The sequence below is a fragment of the Sipha flava genome, unplaced genomic scaffold (assembly GCF_003268045.1).
Source record: "Sipha flava isolate LNK unplaced genomic scaffold, YSA_version1 275_pilon_pilon, whole genome shotgun sequence".
NCBI lineage: Eukaryota > Metazoa > Arthropoda > Insecta > Hemiptera > Aphididae > Sipha > Sipha flava.
In genome coordinates, this window is record NW_020272940.1 from 1,175,256 (window position 1) to 1,193,167 (window position 17,912).

General features: G+C 31.7%; 1 protein-coding gene across 4 annotated transcripts in view; it reads left to right on the forward strand.

The window, feature by feature from the left end:
• The window catches only part of LOC112685382 (intraflagellar transport protein 172 homolog), a 154,160-nt gene that overhangs the window by 36,783 nt on the left and 99,465 nt on the right, over positions 1–17,912 (forward strand). For all 4 annotated transcript variants that reach the window (XM_025557236.1, XM_025557238.1, XM_025557237.1 and 1 more), the window contains 3 exons: positions 322–489; positions 2,661–2,863; positions 4,965–5,121. In XM_025557236.1, the coding sequence (XP_025413021.1) occupies positions 322–489; positions 2,661–2,863; positions 4,965–5,121 (528 nt within the window). The remainder of the gene's footprint in view (positions 1–321; positions 490–2,660; positions 2,864–4,964; positions 5,122–17,912) is intronic.

Sequence of the window (17,912 nt, forward strand, 5' to 3'; positions counted from 1 at the left end):
TTAGAAAATTAAATATGAACACGATATTATAAAAGAACAAAATTATTATTATATAATCATATTTACCTTTGCATCATTATTTATTATTTTCCCATAAAAACTACAAACTGGATGTTTTACCACCTGCCAAAAAGAATAAGTACTATTTGAACTATAATACTTGTCAAGATTATTTATATACTTACTAAAAATACATTTAATATAAATTGGAAAATTAATAAGTTCTTTTTTTCTTATGATGTATTGAATAGTGTACAATTAACTATAAATTATTGTTTAATGTTATTTATGTTTAAACTTTTGGGTTTCTTTATATCTCAGATTAAGATTGTACTCATGGAGTCCATCGAAATTAATATGGGAAGAAGAAACGGCCATGCATGTACCAAATATGTATACAGTTACAGCGTTGGCGTGGAAAAGAGACGGATCACGCATCGTTTGTGGCACACTATGTGGATGCGTAGAACTCTTTGAATCGGTTATAAAGTAAGAAGATCATTTTTTTATAGTTCTATCAATCGATAAACGACTTCAATTACTAATATTTTGTTAAGAGATTAGATTAATATTTTAATTTTACCGTAGGTTAAATAGTACACGGAGTTCAGTTAAATCTAACCTGCAATATAAATTGTTATTATATTTAGTAATTTGTTGCATATCAATTCGAACAAACACATTATTACATAAACCAAATCTTTATTTTACCATGATTACTATTTACTTAGTTATGTTACGGTAGATAATTATGAAAGAGATAGGAATCTCAGAATTAAGTTATTTGCCGGATGTTCAACGGTAATAGGGAAGTATGTGCAGTGAACTGTATTAATGGCGAAGTCGTTTCCTTGCAAATATCAGGTATTCCAACCAATCGCATGTAGACATAGCCGAACATGTATGAATCTCGAGTAAACGTCTGCACCGTTCCGGTATGGTGCAAAGCTCATATGAACGAACGCTGCATATAATTCCAGTTCAGTGTCCATTATTATAATAGACTTATTAATAGTTTTAATTAAACTCAGAAGTTGATGAGAGTGCAATATAATACGAGATAGTACACAAAGATTATGAAAAACCAATAATGAAATAGATCAACGAACGAGCAAAAACTGATGACCATACAACACTATGTGTGTTTGTACATTATGTTTCGTACTCCACGTGACCAAATAAATATTAAAGGGTTTTAAAGTAAATTACCATACTCAATGAAATGGTTATATGACGTAAAATCATTTATTCCCGGGAGTAAGCAAGCAATAAACAAATGGATAATATTTGTTTGGTGTTAAATTAATTATTATAGCATTGGTCAAGGCAAAGAATGGTCAAGTATAATCATGTAATATGATGTATTGTTAGGGGTAGACTGATATGAGGTGTTAGATTTTGTTGACTTCACGGGCCTTTTCCATATTTGTATGATTGGCACCTGATTATTGATGTTCTGAGGGTTAAGGGTTTAGACACCTCACAATCGCTAGACAACAAACATATCAGTACATACGTGTCTTAGGCATAAATAAATTCAAGTGATTCGATTAATATTTGGCCATGTTTGAATTGCTTTTTTTGTAGCTTTCAGCCCTTCAAATCAGATTCATGGCCTGAAAAATAAATAATAAAAGTTCATCAGACATAATAAATAAAAACATTTACCTTATTATAATTTATAGTTTTGAATGGCTTTGCATTCATGTTTATAATAACGAACAAAGCTCATTTTGGTAAATTTCAAATAACCGTGAACGTTACATTATAATAAATACTATAGTATTTTTGACATACAATTACGTGGTTCAATAAAATATGTGATATTGTTGCCGCATGTTTGTTGTTAAACCTGTAAATAAATTATATTTATTCATATATTTTCCACTGCTATTTTATCATAACTTATTTTACCTCTAACTAATTGAAAAGATAATTATTTGTGTGATGGTTAACTCGTGTAAAGTTGTAGAATTAAAGATGAAGTGGTAATATACAAACTTTAAGTGAGATATCTGGTTTTATGATAAACTCCCACAATCACTTATATTTATTGTTAGTCCTTATATGAATATACAGTTCATAATAAAAGTCAGTTTTGTGAAAAAGAATGAGACAAAGCACAACTTATCATTAGTATAGAAATTCCATTTCGTGATTACCGTTGTTAAATACCTAATATTGTAATATTTAAATTAATTAAAATTAATTAATTGATATTTAAAAAAAACGGACAGTAAATTTTTTTTTCTGTTTGAACATTGTTTTTTTTATATGTTTACATCCATAGGAAAATTTACTATGCCGATTATTTTTTTGCTTAATTTTTTCATTAATATGATTACTTTTTATTAATTTATAATAATTACATTAAACTGATTAGTTATGTATTTTATGAATGTAAGTGTTGGTTAATTACATCTGTTTTTATACTTATTTAAATCTAATTAAAAAACACATTATTTTTATCGTTTTAAATAACTTAAAATTTATTTGTATGTATTTTATTGCTTCTTTTCAACTTCCATTATCCCCAATGCCATATTATTTTAGTGATATTTGTAAAAATTAATAAATTGAAAAACGTCATCAATATTTGTTTATGTCGAACAGAACTAATTTTATTTTACTATATTACTTAGTTGTTATTTTTTTTTCAGGCGAAATATATGGAAAAATAAATTTGAAATGACTTATGTAGGCCCAAGCCAAGTTCTTGTGAAACCTCTAACTAATAATAAAGAAAATGAATCATCAAATGGAGTCATACTTAAATCGCAATATGGTCACGAAATTGAGGATGTCCGAGTCATGGGTGAAGATCGGTATTTGATTGGTCGTACTAGGGACACTTTGTTATTAGGTAAGGAAATAAAATTATATTTTTATATTCGTCTAGTACATACTGATGTACATTTTATACATTACGTGGTTTAAATAATATACGAATATAGTCTTGATTACAAGTTTGAGTATAATTATGTATTTATAAGAACATCTAACTTTGGATCCGGATCAACTCCTACAACAAATCATTAATTGATTTAGCTAATTATACTTATGAGTTATAAATTTTAATTTGCTTATTGTTTTTTTAAATATACAGATTATTATATTAATATGTAAATAAAAAAATGGAAGGATTAAAGACAAAGCCGTAGGAATAGTTAACACAAATCCAAAGTTTAATTTTTTTTCATTCGAAAATTTATTTGTTTGTAATTGTGTGCAACAAAATGTTTTTGAATTTTTTTTTTTTTCGTTACATAATTTAATTACTAATTGTACTTAATAGTATTTATTAAAAGCTTACACTATTTGTAAATAAAAATGTATTTAATAAACATATACATTATTTATGAACAGTCACGTTGTATAATAATTTATTTTAATCACAGATTTTCGATTCAAACGATTTATCACATCTAACCGACAGATACTTTTAAATCCACTATATAATTTCAACATTGGAAGGAGCCAAAATTAAAGCTGGGGTACAAGAAGACTTACTATCCCCCTTCATTTTTAATATCCATGTTACTGACCAATCTAATATATAATTAACCATGGTAGTAAATTACGCTGACGATAAAACCATCATCTCGATCAATAAAGATCCTTTAATTGTTTCATCAAATCTACAAACGCATCTTAATTTCTTGTCCAAATGATAACAAGGCCCACCAAAAAAATCTAACACTAATAGAGTAAAAGCCTTTCAAAAATATATCACTTCGACAAATTTTAAACGTTCCATTATATATTTCTAACGAGCTACGAGCTCGATGTAAATTTTTTTAATGTACAATACATCAGTTGTTGTAATAGTATCTATTTCATGGTATCTTAATTCTGCATGTAATAACTTTAAAGGTCTTTCATATAGTAATGTTTCAGTGTCTGCTTTTTCTTTATAGAGTTACTAATTTCTTGCCTATTAAGTACTTGTTCAGATAATAATCCTACATGATTATTATGGTTCAAATTACTTTCGTCAAATATTACTTTGTCATTTTCATTTACTTTTAAAAAAGCCTTACATATTTTTATCGTACAGTTTCACCGTTCTTTATTGGAAGTTAACTTTTTTTGAAAAATAAATTTAAAACCTTCAATTATTTTAACACATATGCCCTTTCCATTAAATATGTTTCGCACTTCACATTGATCCATTCTAAAAACCTTTGTAAAAAAATATTTGTAAAAATAATACCGTACAACGAAACGAGTGTTGGAAACCAACTAAACGTTACTCGATCACGTATATTATTTACTATAGTCCGACTCAGGTCTTGTTTGCATTACATCTTATCATTACAGAAAAGCGTATATTGTCTTAATGATTAGTACTATAGATAGTACAATCATATAAAAAATATCAAATATAACTAAAGTTATAAATTACAACTTTGAAATTACAAATTTATTTTGATACACGTTGTTTGAAAATATTTGGAACCACTTATATATGTATTACCTGAATATTGGGAGGCAACTAGTACTAGACCCTTTTCATTTAAGATAAAATTTAGGGAACGTCGAGAGGCTACTCATATAAAAATTATTGACCTTTTTGATTTTGGGAGGCAACTAATGTGCGCCCGTACAAATTTTTTATGTAAAATAATAAAAAAAAAAGCAGTTTATATTCGAGTATTTCTGGATTGTTAAATTGTATTATCTTGCTTATTAGAGTTTTTGATTTTAATGACAATATGATTTGAAAAATGTTTAAATAATTAAAATGATGTGATTCCTCTAAATTATGATTTCATTTATTAAAAATTGTCGCAGAAGTTTCCGAGAACAGGTAAATTAATATTTCCCTTAGCACTAACGAAAATTAAATAAACAGAACAGATATACTAGGTAATTAAAACATTACCGTTTGGTAGTACTTACACTATTCTACTGTGCACTGCGTGGGTGTTTTATAATAATCGTAATGGAAACCATTGAAACAGGTGATATGGAAAGGAATTTGTTAAGCGAAGTCGTTTGGCCTTATTCGGAAAGAAACGAGAAATTCTACTTCGAAAATCCAAACGTGTGTATGATTTTCAACTGCGGCGAATTAACTCTTGTGGAATACGGAAATGACCAGATACTAGCGACTGTCAGGTAATCGAATATGCATTTAAAACAAACACAATTAAATTTTTGAATGGGCGGGACGGGCGGAAGGGAACGGTATGAAAGGCGTTTTTTTTCTTCTCCATTATTTAACGATTTTTAATTACAAAACCATTGTCTGGTGTGGACGTGATTGGAAGCGGGGGAAAACATTAATAATAATTTAGTGTAACGAGAATGCCGTCACATAATCGCTCCACATAAATCTGACAAAAGAACGACAAGGTTGCTAAGAGCCGAGTTTCATTAATTACAATTAATATTATATAAAATACCTATAAACACCGCGTACCTCCAAACACACAAGGGGAAAAAACGGGAAAAAAAACGATAGAAAAAGGTATATAGAGTAATCTTATGGCTGGTTGCGTTGCTGTTAAGTCGGAATCAACGAAATAGTACGTAATTAATAGAGAAGTTAATTTGCCATTGGATTACGGCTCTCGGTGCGCGCAGCAGCGTCGTCGTGCACCAAAGGGATGGCTACGTCTTACCGTAGCAGATCAAATAAAACCACGCGCCTACCCCCAAACAATTATTCTCACGACTTATGCCAATTTATTTTATAACTTTTCGAACACATTCAAAACGTAAAAATTATTAACGTTACATTCGTAAGCATTAACTTGTACACCGAATTGTATTCCATTCGACCAAAATTTCCCTAAACAATGATGTATTAGGCTTAAGAATCCTCAACCCGGTAGGAAATGGTCGGAGAAGCCGCCTGATGTTCTTTCGTGTACAACAACGCGAGAAACGATAGTATACATTACTTGCCGTAATCTTATAATCTTAGTCAAATAATATATACTTATCGAGCACGATGTTTAGGTTTATTTTTCATTTTAGCGCAAAACTTTTTACGCGGCCATCGATCGGTCGGGGTAAGGAAGAGGGTGAACCGAAAATAACTGTACTAGCAGTAATAGTAATAATAATAATAATAATAATAATAACAATAACATCGCTATCGTGCGCGAACGCAAGTCGTTTGATTCACATACTTCTAGCGGTTATTTTAATAACAATAATATTACGATTTGCCGTTACCCGAGATGCGTTTTCGGCTCGGCGGGTTCCGCGATGCAGATCATTATTTAACGCGCGGTACGGTGCGCAGTGGTCATACGCGCGCGAAATGCACCGCGACGCCGGAGAAACTTCGGGTCCGTAATGCCATTAAAGAACAATGAATAATTGTTACGCAAATCGGCTTCGTGTAATATAACCTTAATACAGAAAACAGTCGCGTTTTACATAATTAAATATGCATAAATTATTACCAAAAACGTACGAGAAGCGGCGGTCACCCTGACTCATAATTCTATCACACGCGTATAACCATTAAACGATGACATTTGTAAAAATTGTTCAAGAAAAAAAAAAGAAAATTATTGTCCCTTCTCCCTCCAAACCATACGCCCTTACAGTACCAATGATAAATTTTTGACAACATAATTTATTAGCGGTGCCCAAAGTTTTGTCGTTCGTGGGCGAGACCGAAGTTAGCAAGGTTTTATTTAATAAACGATTAGAACGAATACACAGGAGTTATCGTATGTACGATGGAGGGGGAGGGGCAAAAAACACTTATATAATATAAAATGGAATTATAATTACGCAAATATTATTAATATTATGCTGTTGTACGTCTCATTGTATTCCGAAACTGCCGGCAAGTTACGATTGATTATTGGTTATAAAGTTATTAAACCGTATGGTTTTGCATCAAATATAAAACTAATCAACTCCTTTGGATTGATAACTGGATTCGCAAGCTAAATTTGTTATAAAATTTTGAAATAAAACATTTACCGTTGGTATAATTGTTTCATTGTTTTATGGTTCAATACGGGTAAGCTATTTGGACGAATGATTACAGTTAAAATAATGAAACTGTATGTCTACAACGAACACATCGAAGCGTACAGTATTGACAAATTTCAATACATCATGTACACTGTACGATTTAAAATTTTCAAAAAGCTTGTATAAATATCACAATTTTTTTTTTTTTTTTTTTGATACAGTGAAATTCACTAAAGACGAACTTCAAATAATCAACTCCAAAGATCTTCTTCAGTACCAGGGTCTTAAACGAGTTTTACTATACTACTGTACTGTGTATGGTAGTTATACAGTTGATTGATAGAATATCTAAATTCAATAACTTTGTTAGCTGCTCTTATTTTACAAATTGAATGAATTTTTAAGAAAATCCCTTTTACAATAAAACACTTATGATAAATATAGATTCTAAATAAAACGAGGAATATATTAATGTTATCATGTTGTGTTTATTATTTTTATGTCTGTGCACGATTTCGATCAGAAGGGTTGCTCCTATCGTCACAATAATAAAGTATTTCTGTTAGAAAATATTTTCTAGTTGATACTTTGAAGGAGATAATTTTATCAATTTTCAAACAGTTTTATTTATAATTACAAACAACTGACAAATTTTTTTAACAAAACCAATTATAATTTTTGTTTACAGTATATCATAACTCGAAAAAAAAGAAACAATAACAATTATAGAGACTTGAAAAATTCACTAAATGTTTTTATTACCATTTCTTTTAAAGATAGTGCCGTAAAAACCGAGAGAGCAGAGTGTGCATTGCATTAAGGCCACAAGCCGAATATTATATTTTGAGGTCTCATATGCTCAAAAATATTTAATAGCAAGGATCCCAAAGATTTTGATTTGCACAAAGGCCTCGAGTATTTTAGTTACGGCACTGTATGAAGAGTATAGTTTTCAAAAGATAATTTTGAGTTATTTATAGAAAATTTAAATTTTTATGTTTTCTTATTTTTTTTTTTCGAAAATATCGATAAAATAAATTTTACAAATTTAAAACAAAACAAAACTTCTTGAAAATTAAATATAAATTTCCTCTTGAGAAATTGATACGTCAACTCAAAAACTCAGTTTTCTATGTATATATTTTATTATGTTACTGCAGTCTCCTTTTTTTTTCTATTGTAATGTTATTTCAAACCTTAGTCACTTTTAACTATTTAAATCGTATGGTTTATTGTTTTATATTTAATTTTCTATTAATACTTAAGTGGACCATTATATTTATTAAAATATTTAATTTATTATAACCTAATATGCTAAAAAAAATTCATTCCATGAATAGTAATTTTCGGAAACAATTTATAATCGTAGGCACAAATTTAACTAAAATAACAGAACTTCACTAAACGTTCCATGCTAGTTGTACATCAATAAGAAAACAACATAAATCAATGTCATCTACCCAACTTCGATATCTTATCATTACCACCTACCTCACTGGTGACTTGCACATACCTAATTATTATTCATCTAAGACCGTCAACAAACATTAATTGTGAGTGTTTGATGATTATATAGTTCTAGACATTAAAAACTCTACCAAATATAACAAATACATTTTACTAATAAAAACTAAAAAAAACTAAAATAATGAACATACAATAATAAAACCAATAATAACCAAAATAATTTTGATGTTTGTAAATATTCCTGCTCTAAATTTTATGCTTTAACCGAAATTCTGATATAAAAGAGAAATGTTAATTCCTGTATTAATGCATGTTAGAATTATTTTCCATATAAAAATATTCCTAATAATCCAGATATAAATTCACCAAAGACGGTAAACCAGCCCCACATTTTTTTTAGTTTATTGTCTATCATGTTGCTAATGGTATTTTCATCAACCAACGAGTTTAAATTTAGCCTGTGATCCATTATTGTGAAACCTATAGTTTGTCTTGCCAAATTTTTTTGGGATGCTTCTATTTCTTGGGGTAGTACTAGATATTGTTAAAAATTTCTCATAATTCCTCCGTTTGGTAGGTGGTTTGTTAATTTTTGGTGTAGTTCAGAGCAGCAAGCACTACCTAATTCAATTATTTCTGTGAAAAATCCATTTTCTACAATTTGCCCATCTTCTAAAAGTGAACATCTACTAATAAAATAGTTAATTATTATTGAGCATGCTTTATAAAATATTTGAAAAGTATCTGTTTTCTGTAGAAGTTGAATTCTTTGAATCCGTTGGGTGTTGATTTCTGATGGTGGTTCACATGGTTCCACATAAAGGCTATTGAATGATGTTATATTGATTTTTGGTCCATTACAATCGTATGCAATAAATACATGTGGCATTTATAGTTGCAAGGTGGTAAATAGAATTGTGAAGATCATTGTGATTATGTTTAGAGTTGAATACAATGTTTTTGTTTTACTACTTATAAAGAGTATGATACAATGATTGCTCAAAACATACATAATATAATATAATTAATATTAATAATTTTAATACTAATAAATAGTTCCTAATATGTATAGTTATATGTTACTTTTTAAAATTGTTGTTTTTGTTTTTTTTTTATAATTTTCTATATTTATTTACTTATTTTTTATTTTATTTTATTTTTTATTTATTTATCCCCTTTTTTTATATATAAGTGATTTATGAACTTAATATTAACATAGTTGAGGTGAAAGTAAAAAGAGAGTGTATTGAAATAGAAAGTGTATGAATTGTGTATACTAGAAAATATGTATTATTACATTATTTTTTTTACTATAATGATTTGAGTATATGGTTATTAATTTATTTCTATACCATTAATTATTTTATAGTTTATATATTATAGATTTATTATAATCATATAATTAATATAATATATTTATTAATGATTATTATTTTATGTTAGTTAGTGTTGGTTCATTGTCAATATTTTCTCTTGAGTGGTATATCATTAGTAATAATATAATTTGTATTTGTATTTTGTGTGATGGTTTATCTGTTCTTGTTTCAGGTATCCAATGCGTATTTGTATTAACATTATATAAAACGATTATGGGCCTATTCTTATAATTTTTTTTTTTTTTTTGATAGATGATTGCTGTTTTATTAGTGTCATTATAAATTTAAGTGTCGTGATTATAATAAACAGCGATTGCGGCTAGTTTGTCATCAGGTCTGGAACCCGATTGAGCACGGTTGCAATCAAATAATAGGAACCGAAAAAGAACCCAAAAATCACACGATTGAGCACGAAAATGGGTGCAACGTTGCCGCTTTGTACCGTAGAATATTATTTGGTGTACTGTACTACTGTACATTCAAGATTTTTTTATAATTATTATGTAATTCAATTTTAGATTTGTAACTATTATTTGATAATTTAAAATATTTACGGCTCAGGTTTTCTAAAATAAATAACTCTCCAATAAAAAAAAACCTTACTTTCGCATTTTTTATGTTGTTGGTGTATAGAGCTCAGTGCGACCATATTATTATTAAAAAATAAAATATATTTGAGTATAATTATTTATAATTAAAAATCTTTTATTGGATTTTAATCACATGTTATAATTACGTTTTTTTTTTTTTTTGCTAAAAAATAGCACTCATACAATTGTCATGAAAAAGGTAAAAATTTAAATTTTTTTCCCTAAATACTTATTTTCAACTTTCAATAAGTATTTAAGTAGGTTGTCAGCATTTTTAAATTCAGAGTACTCACAATAAGCCTTTATAGCAGTATTTTTAACGCACGGTAAAGTCAAGGTGCACGCGACAGTTTTCGAAATATCACGCCATAATTTTATTGTGCGACACTCGTGTGTTGTGATCTATTCTTTTTAATGTACTTTAACAAAACTGACAGTAAAATTACGGCGTAGTAAAATAACACTAGTGTGTTGCCAGCCTAATAGTTTTCAATCAGACAACGTTGTACATAATATTTTTTTTTTACCATGTTCAATCGGATCGTCAAAAAGGTCGGCTGATAACGACCGTGGCTCAATCGGGTATCACCGGTTGTTCGCGCTGTATGTATTGCTTGAATTTCGCGCCAAAATTATCTGTTGTAAAATTTGTTCATGTCATCATTTTCGTGCGATGCGTGTTCGCAGCCCTCGTCGGCGGCGGTGATAAGCCTCCGTGTGCGACCGGCCGGATACGTTATCGCGCTGTTATCGTCGCGCGTAAATGATTGTTATTGCACGTTTTCAAATAAATTGTCGGTTATGTTTTTGTAAAAGTTAAAGTCATGCTCTCAGTGCGACAAAGTTCATCAATTTCGAGTGTTTTTTAGTTTAGTGTGGTGGCACTGAGGCCTTTTATCTTCATTGTGGTGTCCGGCGGCCAGAGCCTTCGTGGTAAATGTCGTTGGCACCGATTCGCTCTCTTCTATGTGTCTTCGTGGTGTGCACATCTAAATTTCAATTGTCAACTCTTCATACGTCCGCAGCCATTTTTGTACAAACCACGTTGTCAAATAGTGTCATTTTGTTTGTGAATCGATCGTGTGAATCATAATAACCGATTGTGAATCACCAACGATGTAGGTAATGGAGTGTCCCATCCAACTTTATCGATCCACAATTCTTGCATTAATCCTTTGGCCCACATTAGAATCGGGCCTAAAATCCCAATCGGGTCATTCAGCCTTGCGATTGTAGATAGCACTGCCCTTTTGGTATAGATCCCTCGTTAGTAGTTCTATGATAACCGAATACATCGGTTGTAGGGTCCCAATGTACCCCTAACACTTTCAATGCCATGTCATTCGTCGGTGTGAAGGTTGGTTCGACGGCATGATCCTCAATCAGTATACTTCTCAAAACGGCGACGCAATTGCTTGCCCATTTCTTTAATCCGAATTAACCTAGATGCAATAAACCAATGAGGTCCTTCTGTACTGCCAATAGGTCTTCGACGTTATTGGCACCGGCTATTATATCATCAACATAGGTATTGGATGTCAACAGGCTCTAAGCCCGAGGAAATTTAGCCCCATCCTCCAAATCCAGTTGACGTTGATATCGTAACGTAAGAAAGGGAGCTGAGTTTATGCCATAAGTAACCGTTAGCAACTCATACTTCTGTACCTCTTCTTCCGAATACCTCCGCCACAGTATATGTTAATAGATACAGTCCTCTTCACGAACTTGAATTTGCCGATACATCTTTGTTATGTCGATGACAAAAACATACCGATAGAATCTGCTACGGAGTAGTACATCACTAATCTCAGTCTGTAGTTTTGGGCCGGTGCATAGACAATCGTTCAATAAGATCCCCGATGTGAATTTTGCCGAGGCATCGAAGACAACCCTAATCTTCAATCCCTTTTCCTCATGCTTTATCACAGCATGGTGTGGGATGAAATATTTGCCAGGTACCGCTGCTGGTTTCATAAGACCCAAAGTTAAATAGTCCTCCATGAACTTACGATTGGCGGTGTATAGCTCAGAACCTTTGGCTAATCGACGTTCGAGATTGTATAAGCGGCTCAATGCTATAACACGCAATGAGCCTAAATCATGAGTGCTCTCGCCTTGGACTGCCACCTTTTGACCCGTTGGTGGTTCTGCCAAACTACGTACCGTCGATCTAAAAGACAAAGACACCACAAATCGTCCGGAGTCACTTCTAGTTGTCGACTTTTGGAACCATTCCTCACAATGTTCATCCTCCGTGGTCAGGATATCCAACATATTTGGCTCTTCCGTGACCCAAAACGTCTGCATCAGTACCTCTATTTCGGATGTTGCTCATACTGATAATGATACCATAGGTGAGGTGGGTGATTTTTCCTACAATAATCCATCTCAGGTCAGTGCTTATCGCCGATGGCAAACCTCTACTGTGGATAACATCCTCCTTGGTCTGTAGCATATGTGGGTAAAAGTCACTTCCTAACAAGATATCGATCGGTCCAGATTCATCAAATTCCGGGTCAGCCAACATTAAATGGTGATACCACTCCCGCACTGTAGCAGGCAATTTATTACTCGATAATAGCGATAATGGTGATGTGGTTAAGGATGATGACGCTTGAAGCACAAAATTGCGGACCTTCCGTATGAAGAGGAACAAATTTACATTGTGTGACACCCTTGACTTTAGTTACTCATTGTTGAGACAGTCCTGTTATCTCTATTCGACTCTTGATACATTTTAATCCAAGTCGAGACGAACACTCCGACGAGATTGCGGACACCATGGACCCACTGTCCAGTTAGGGTCGTACCGGCTGTAAATTTCCCATGCTGTCAAACACGTGTACAATTGATATACCTAGAATCACTGTGATTTCTGAGCGCGCAGCCCCGGAGAACTTGGTTGAACTGTCGGTAGGCATTTTGTTTACCGTCGACTCCGCTCTCTCCGTCGAGCGCTCGACATCACTATCAACGACCGCCTTCATATTGTCCAGATGCAATAGGATACTATGCTTGCCACCACACGTTCAATACTTAAACGTCGAAGTACATGATTTTGCTTGATGTATCGTATTTAAGCAAACAAAACACACATTGTTGTTACTGACAAACTTCCTCCTCGCTGCGACCGTCTGCCGCTTGAACGTAAGACAGTGATATAGCGGGTGATTCTGTTCACAAAATACACATTTGGCTGTTGCAGATGAAGTTGAAACTGAAAGCGAGTTTATACTAAGAGACCCTGTTTTCATCCTCTTATCATTACCCTTAATAGTATTATCTTGTTTATCATTAGTTCCAACATTTTCTAAAATCTTACATATTTGTGCGACAAATTGTAAAAAAATATTTAAATTGGGTACTGAATTCTGAGAAATGCTAGCTTCAAAAAGTCTTCTTGTTTCTGGATCAATAACACGAGCGCCGATATGAAACAAAATAAGGCCAGCGAGATCATTCACCCCAAGTGCTTTAATAGCAGCGACATTTTCCGTAAATATGTTAACAAAAGAGGACAGTGACGACAATGATTCCTTTCTTAAAGGTACAAATGAAAATAATTTGTCAATATGTGCAGATGCTAATAATCTTTGATTGTCAAATGATTTTTATAACGCGTCCCACGCTATAATATAATTATCCGCCGTCAGAGGAATCGCTTTCACTACCGTTAGTGCTGGACCGGACAAGCAAGATATTAAATAATGGTAGCATTCAATATTAGAAATAGAAGTGTTGTCATGCATTAATGACTGAAGCATGTCCCGAAACGAAGCCCAGCCTAGTACATCACCATCAAATTTTGGTAATTCAATTTTTGGAAGCACCACTGCCGGTGATACTTGCCTTGTACCACTAAAACCCATAGTATTTGATGCCACACTGAGAGGAGCACTCTGTAAGCCCGCTACAATGACTTGAATATTTGCGCATAAACCTTCCATAATATCAATGACCTCAGCATCAACCGTTTCAAACTGGATTACATTATCTACTTCTACAAGAGCACTCAATACTTCTTGTTGTTGTAACTCAAATTGCTCAATGAACCGTTTCAATGATACGTGATGACCTTCAAATAATGCTCGACGTTCAACATTTATTTTAGCTTCTTCGGCTAATGTATTAATCCTTCTAATTGAACGTAACAACGCATCCCGTGACGCGCGTACACAAACTAATGACCGATTGTTAGCACTATCTGCGTTCTGACGCCTCGGACGATCCATAATGATCGAAAAAGAAATCAGGAATAATTTCAATAATAATAATAAATTTAAATCTACTTACGTATCATAAAATTATACTAGTTGTCTACATCAACTTAGCAGTTTCTTTTTTTTTTTTTTGAATATATAAAATAAATGTAACTTACTAATCCCACGATCTGGCTCGAAGGACCAAATATTCGGACCACTTCTCGTTTCTGGCCACTCAGCGAGTGGAGTGAAGCCATGTATTAATGATGCTGGAAAGGGGATTAACAAAGTTAAGTGATCATAAATATAAAACGCCGATGGGCTTTATGTATACAAATAAGAGTGAACTGTATTTTGCAATATTGAGTATAATCATGATAATAATAATAATAATGTAAGGTAGGCGCCCACTTACAATATAATAAAATGAAAATACTATTTAATTATAATGCAACAACTGTGATAATAAAGTAATGATAATAATGATAATCCTTGATAACGATACCGAAAATCCGACTGTCACCTGACCGCGTCGGTAGTTGATGATCGCGACCGGACGGTGATATAATATGACATCGATGGTAACACCAAACAGGACTGCTTCCTCGTGGTACAATATAAACACGCTCAATGACCGCGGAGTCAGACGCGGCAACGCACACGCGAACACGCCAAAGAAAATGGCGATGAGACCGACCCAAGAACGCGACAAAACGACACAAAACACCCCGTTATACACACGTAGACCGTCTATGTCGGACTAAAATTGAAAAGAAAAAGTCGCACTGCGATCATACACGCGACCAGTTGTTATTAGGGCGCGGGTGGGTTGGGGGACGGCGGCGAGCACTTCTAGAATGTTCTAGACGCGATACCGCCAATAATGAAAATGGTGAAAACCCATCGCTGCCCGAACACGTGTAATTAAAGTCATCAGTTCTTCCAGTGTAAATTTGTATACCTATGACCCTTTTGAGATGGGATTTGGCGCTCTTGATGGCTGCCTCTCAAATCCCACCAAAATGTGATGCAGCTGGCAGATTGAATTTACATTGACAAGGAATCCGTGAATGCAATGTGTTCTGCATCGAAACATCATGAAACCGGGTTTGAAGTTGTCTCGCTGCACCAACATAATTTTTGGCACACAAACATATAACACAACATGGCCACAACAATAATATATTGACAATATAAGTAATTTTGTTTAATTTGTTATCATTAAGAGCATTATATACAGCGTAAATGCCACAGTTTTCATCTCCTACTACAATTTCGCCGGGTTTATAATTTTCAAAAATGTATTTTATTTTGTTATTATCTTTATATTAGTGTTCATATTATAATTGTCATTATTTTTAATTTACTCTTGTTACTCATATCGTTTTTATTACTTTTATCGTTTTTGAGATTGTTAATGGGTGATTTTATTTTATCATTTGTCGTTAACGTTATTTAATTTTTTAATTATTTTATGAAAATGGTAATGGTCATGTACAAAGACGCCGCTCGGAATTTTGAAAAGGAGGTGCATCGTGCACGTATACGCTGATTTTTAAACTATGTTTAATTTATTTTTGCAGAAATACGTAGAAATATTTTTTCAAATTATATGTCGATACAAAGTTATTTTTGTTTATTTGTCGGATACAAAGTATTGAGGAGTATTGGCTACGATTAGAAAATCCGATAATGATCGACAACTCGTAAGCTTATCGCATATGATAAAAGTGATCGATATATAAATTGAATGTACTTGTGACAACTGGCATGTCCTTTATATTGAAAAAAACCTAGGCGTTTACAGTTATTATTTAAAAAATAAGTATTATAATTTTTAATAGATAATTATGTAAAATAAATATTATAATAGATTACCTATGCAAGATAAAATATTTTCAATAGGTACCATTAATTTTTTTTTTTTTTTTTGAGAAGCCAGGGGGGTGCAATTGCACCCTCTTGCGGCGCTCTTGGTCATTTATTAAATTTATAACTTTTTGATGTTCTTGAATTTTCCAATTATTAGTTATATATGTTTTGTCTTTGTGATAAATAAGAAGATCGATATTTGTGTTTAGAAATTCCTTAAAAGTTTATTGTTTAATAATTGTCCAATTACATTTGTCTATGTCTGAGGCAATCGTAGGGATAGCAATTTTGAAATCATGTAATTTTCGCATTGATTTTTTTTAAGTTTTGAATAGAAAGCTTAATGTCATCATATTTAGGTACTTATATGGAAATATTTTTATTTTGTTATTAGGTGAAAAATTATATTATTCCCTGTTTTTATTGGAATTGCGTTGCCAATTTGTGGTTTTAATTTTTCAAGTTAGGCGTTGTGTTTCCAAATATAATTTTTATTTGAGAGGCTATTCCTTTGGACATTTCTAAATCTGCAGATATACAATGAGCAATCGAGTAGTCAGAGTCTACCAGAAATATATCAGCTATTTCCTCTTTAATATTACTAATATTTGTATTAGATATATTGGTATAAGTTTGTATTGTGATTGAATTATTCAACGATAAAGTATTATTATGAAAATTTATAATAGCCTTATTTCTCTGTAGAAAATTATTTTCTATTTATATATGGCATGCTAAATTTTTGACAGTAAATGCTGATGTTTCAAAATCATGAGAATCGATTTTAAGTTTAATTATTGTAGAGCCATAGACAGTTAATGGGTTATTGTTTGGGCCTAATAGAATGATGTTTTCTTTAATTATTTTATTTTCAGGGGGGACAAGCGTGTGTCTACTATAAAAAATATTGGCCCCTGTATTAATAGTTATTGGTACATCAATATCATTAAGTTAAGCGCGAATAAATAAAGGTTCAGAAATATAGTTGATTTTGTGAGTGATTGCAGGTTTTTTGACTGACAATAAAGGGTAACATTGAATGTCAAAAAAACTGTTTTGAATCGAAAATTTTTTAAAGTTTTTGCCGAATGTCCTATTATACCACATAATTGACAATTAATCGGGTTATTTTTAAATCTACAATTTTCTATAGAATAATTATTTCTAAAACAAATTGTATATTGCATTTTACTATCTTTATTTTAAGTTTTTTTGTTTCTAAAATAGCAAAATTCCGTGGTATGATTATCTTTAAAACATATTTCATATTTTTTTGTATTGTTATTATTTATATTGTTTTTTGGCAAAAAGTTACGATTCTTTTTAAAATTATTGGGTTTATTAAGATGATTATTTTGAGTTTGGGGTTTTATAATGTTTTCCATATCGTTTTTAAATTTATTGATATTTTCATTAAGCAGATTTATTTTCTCATTGAATTCAATTGAAATTTGATTAAG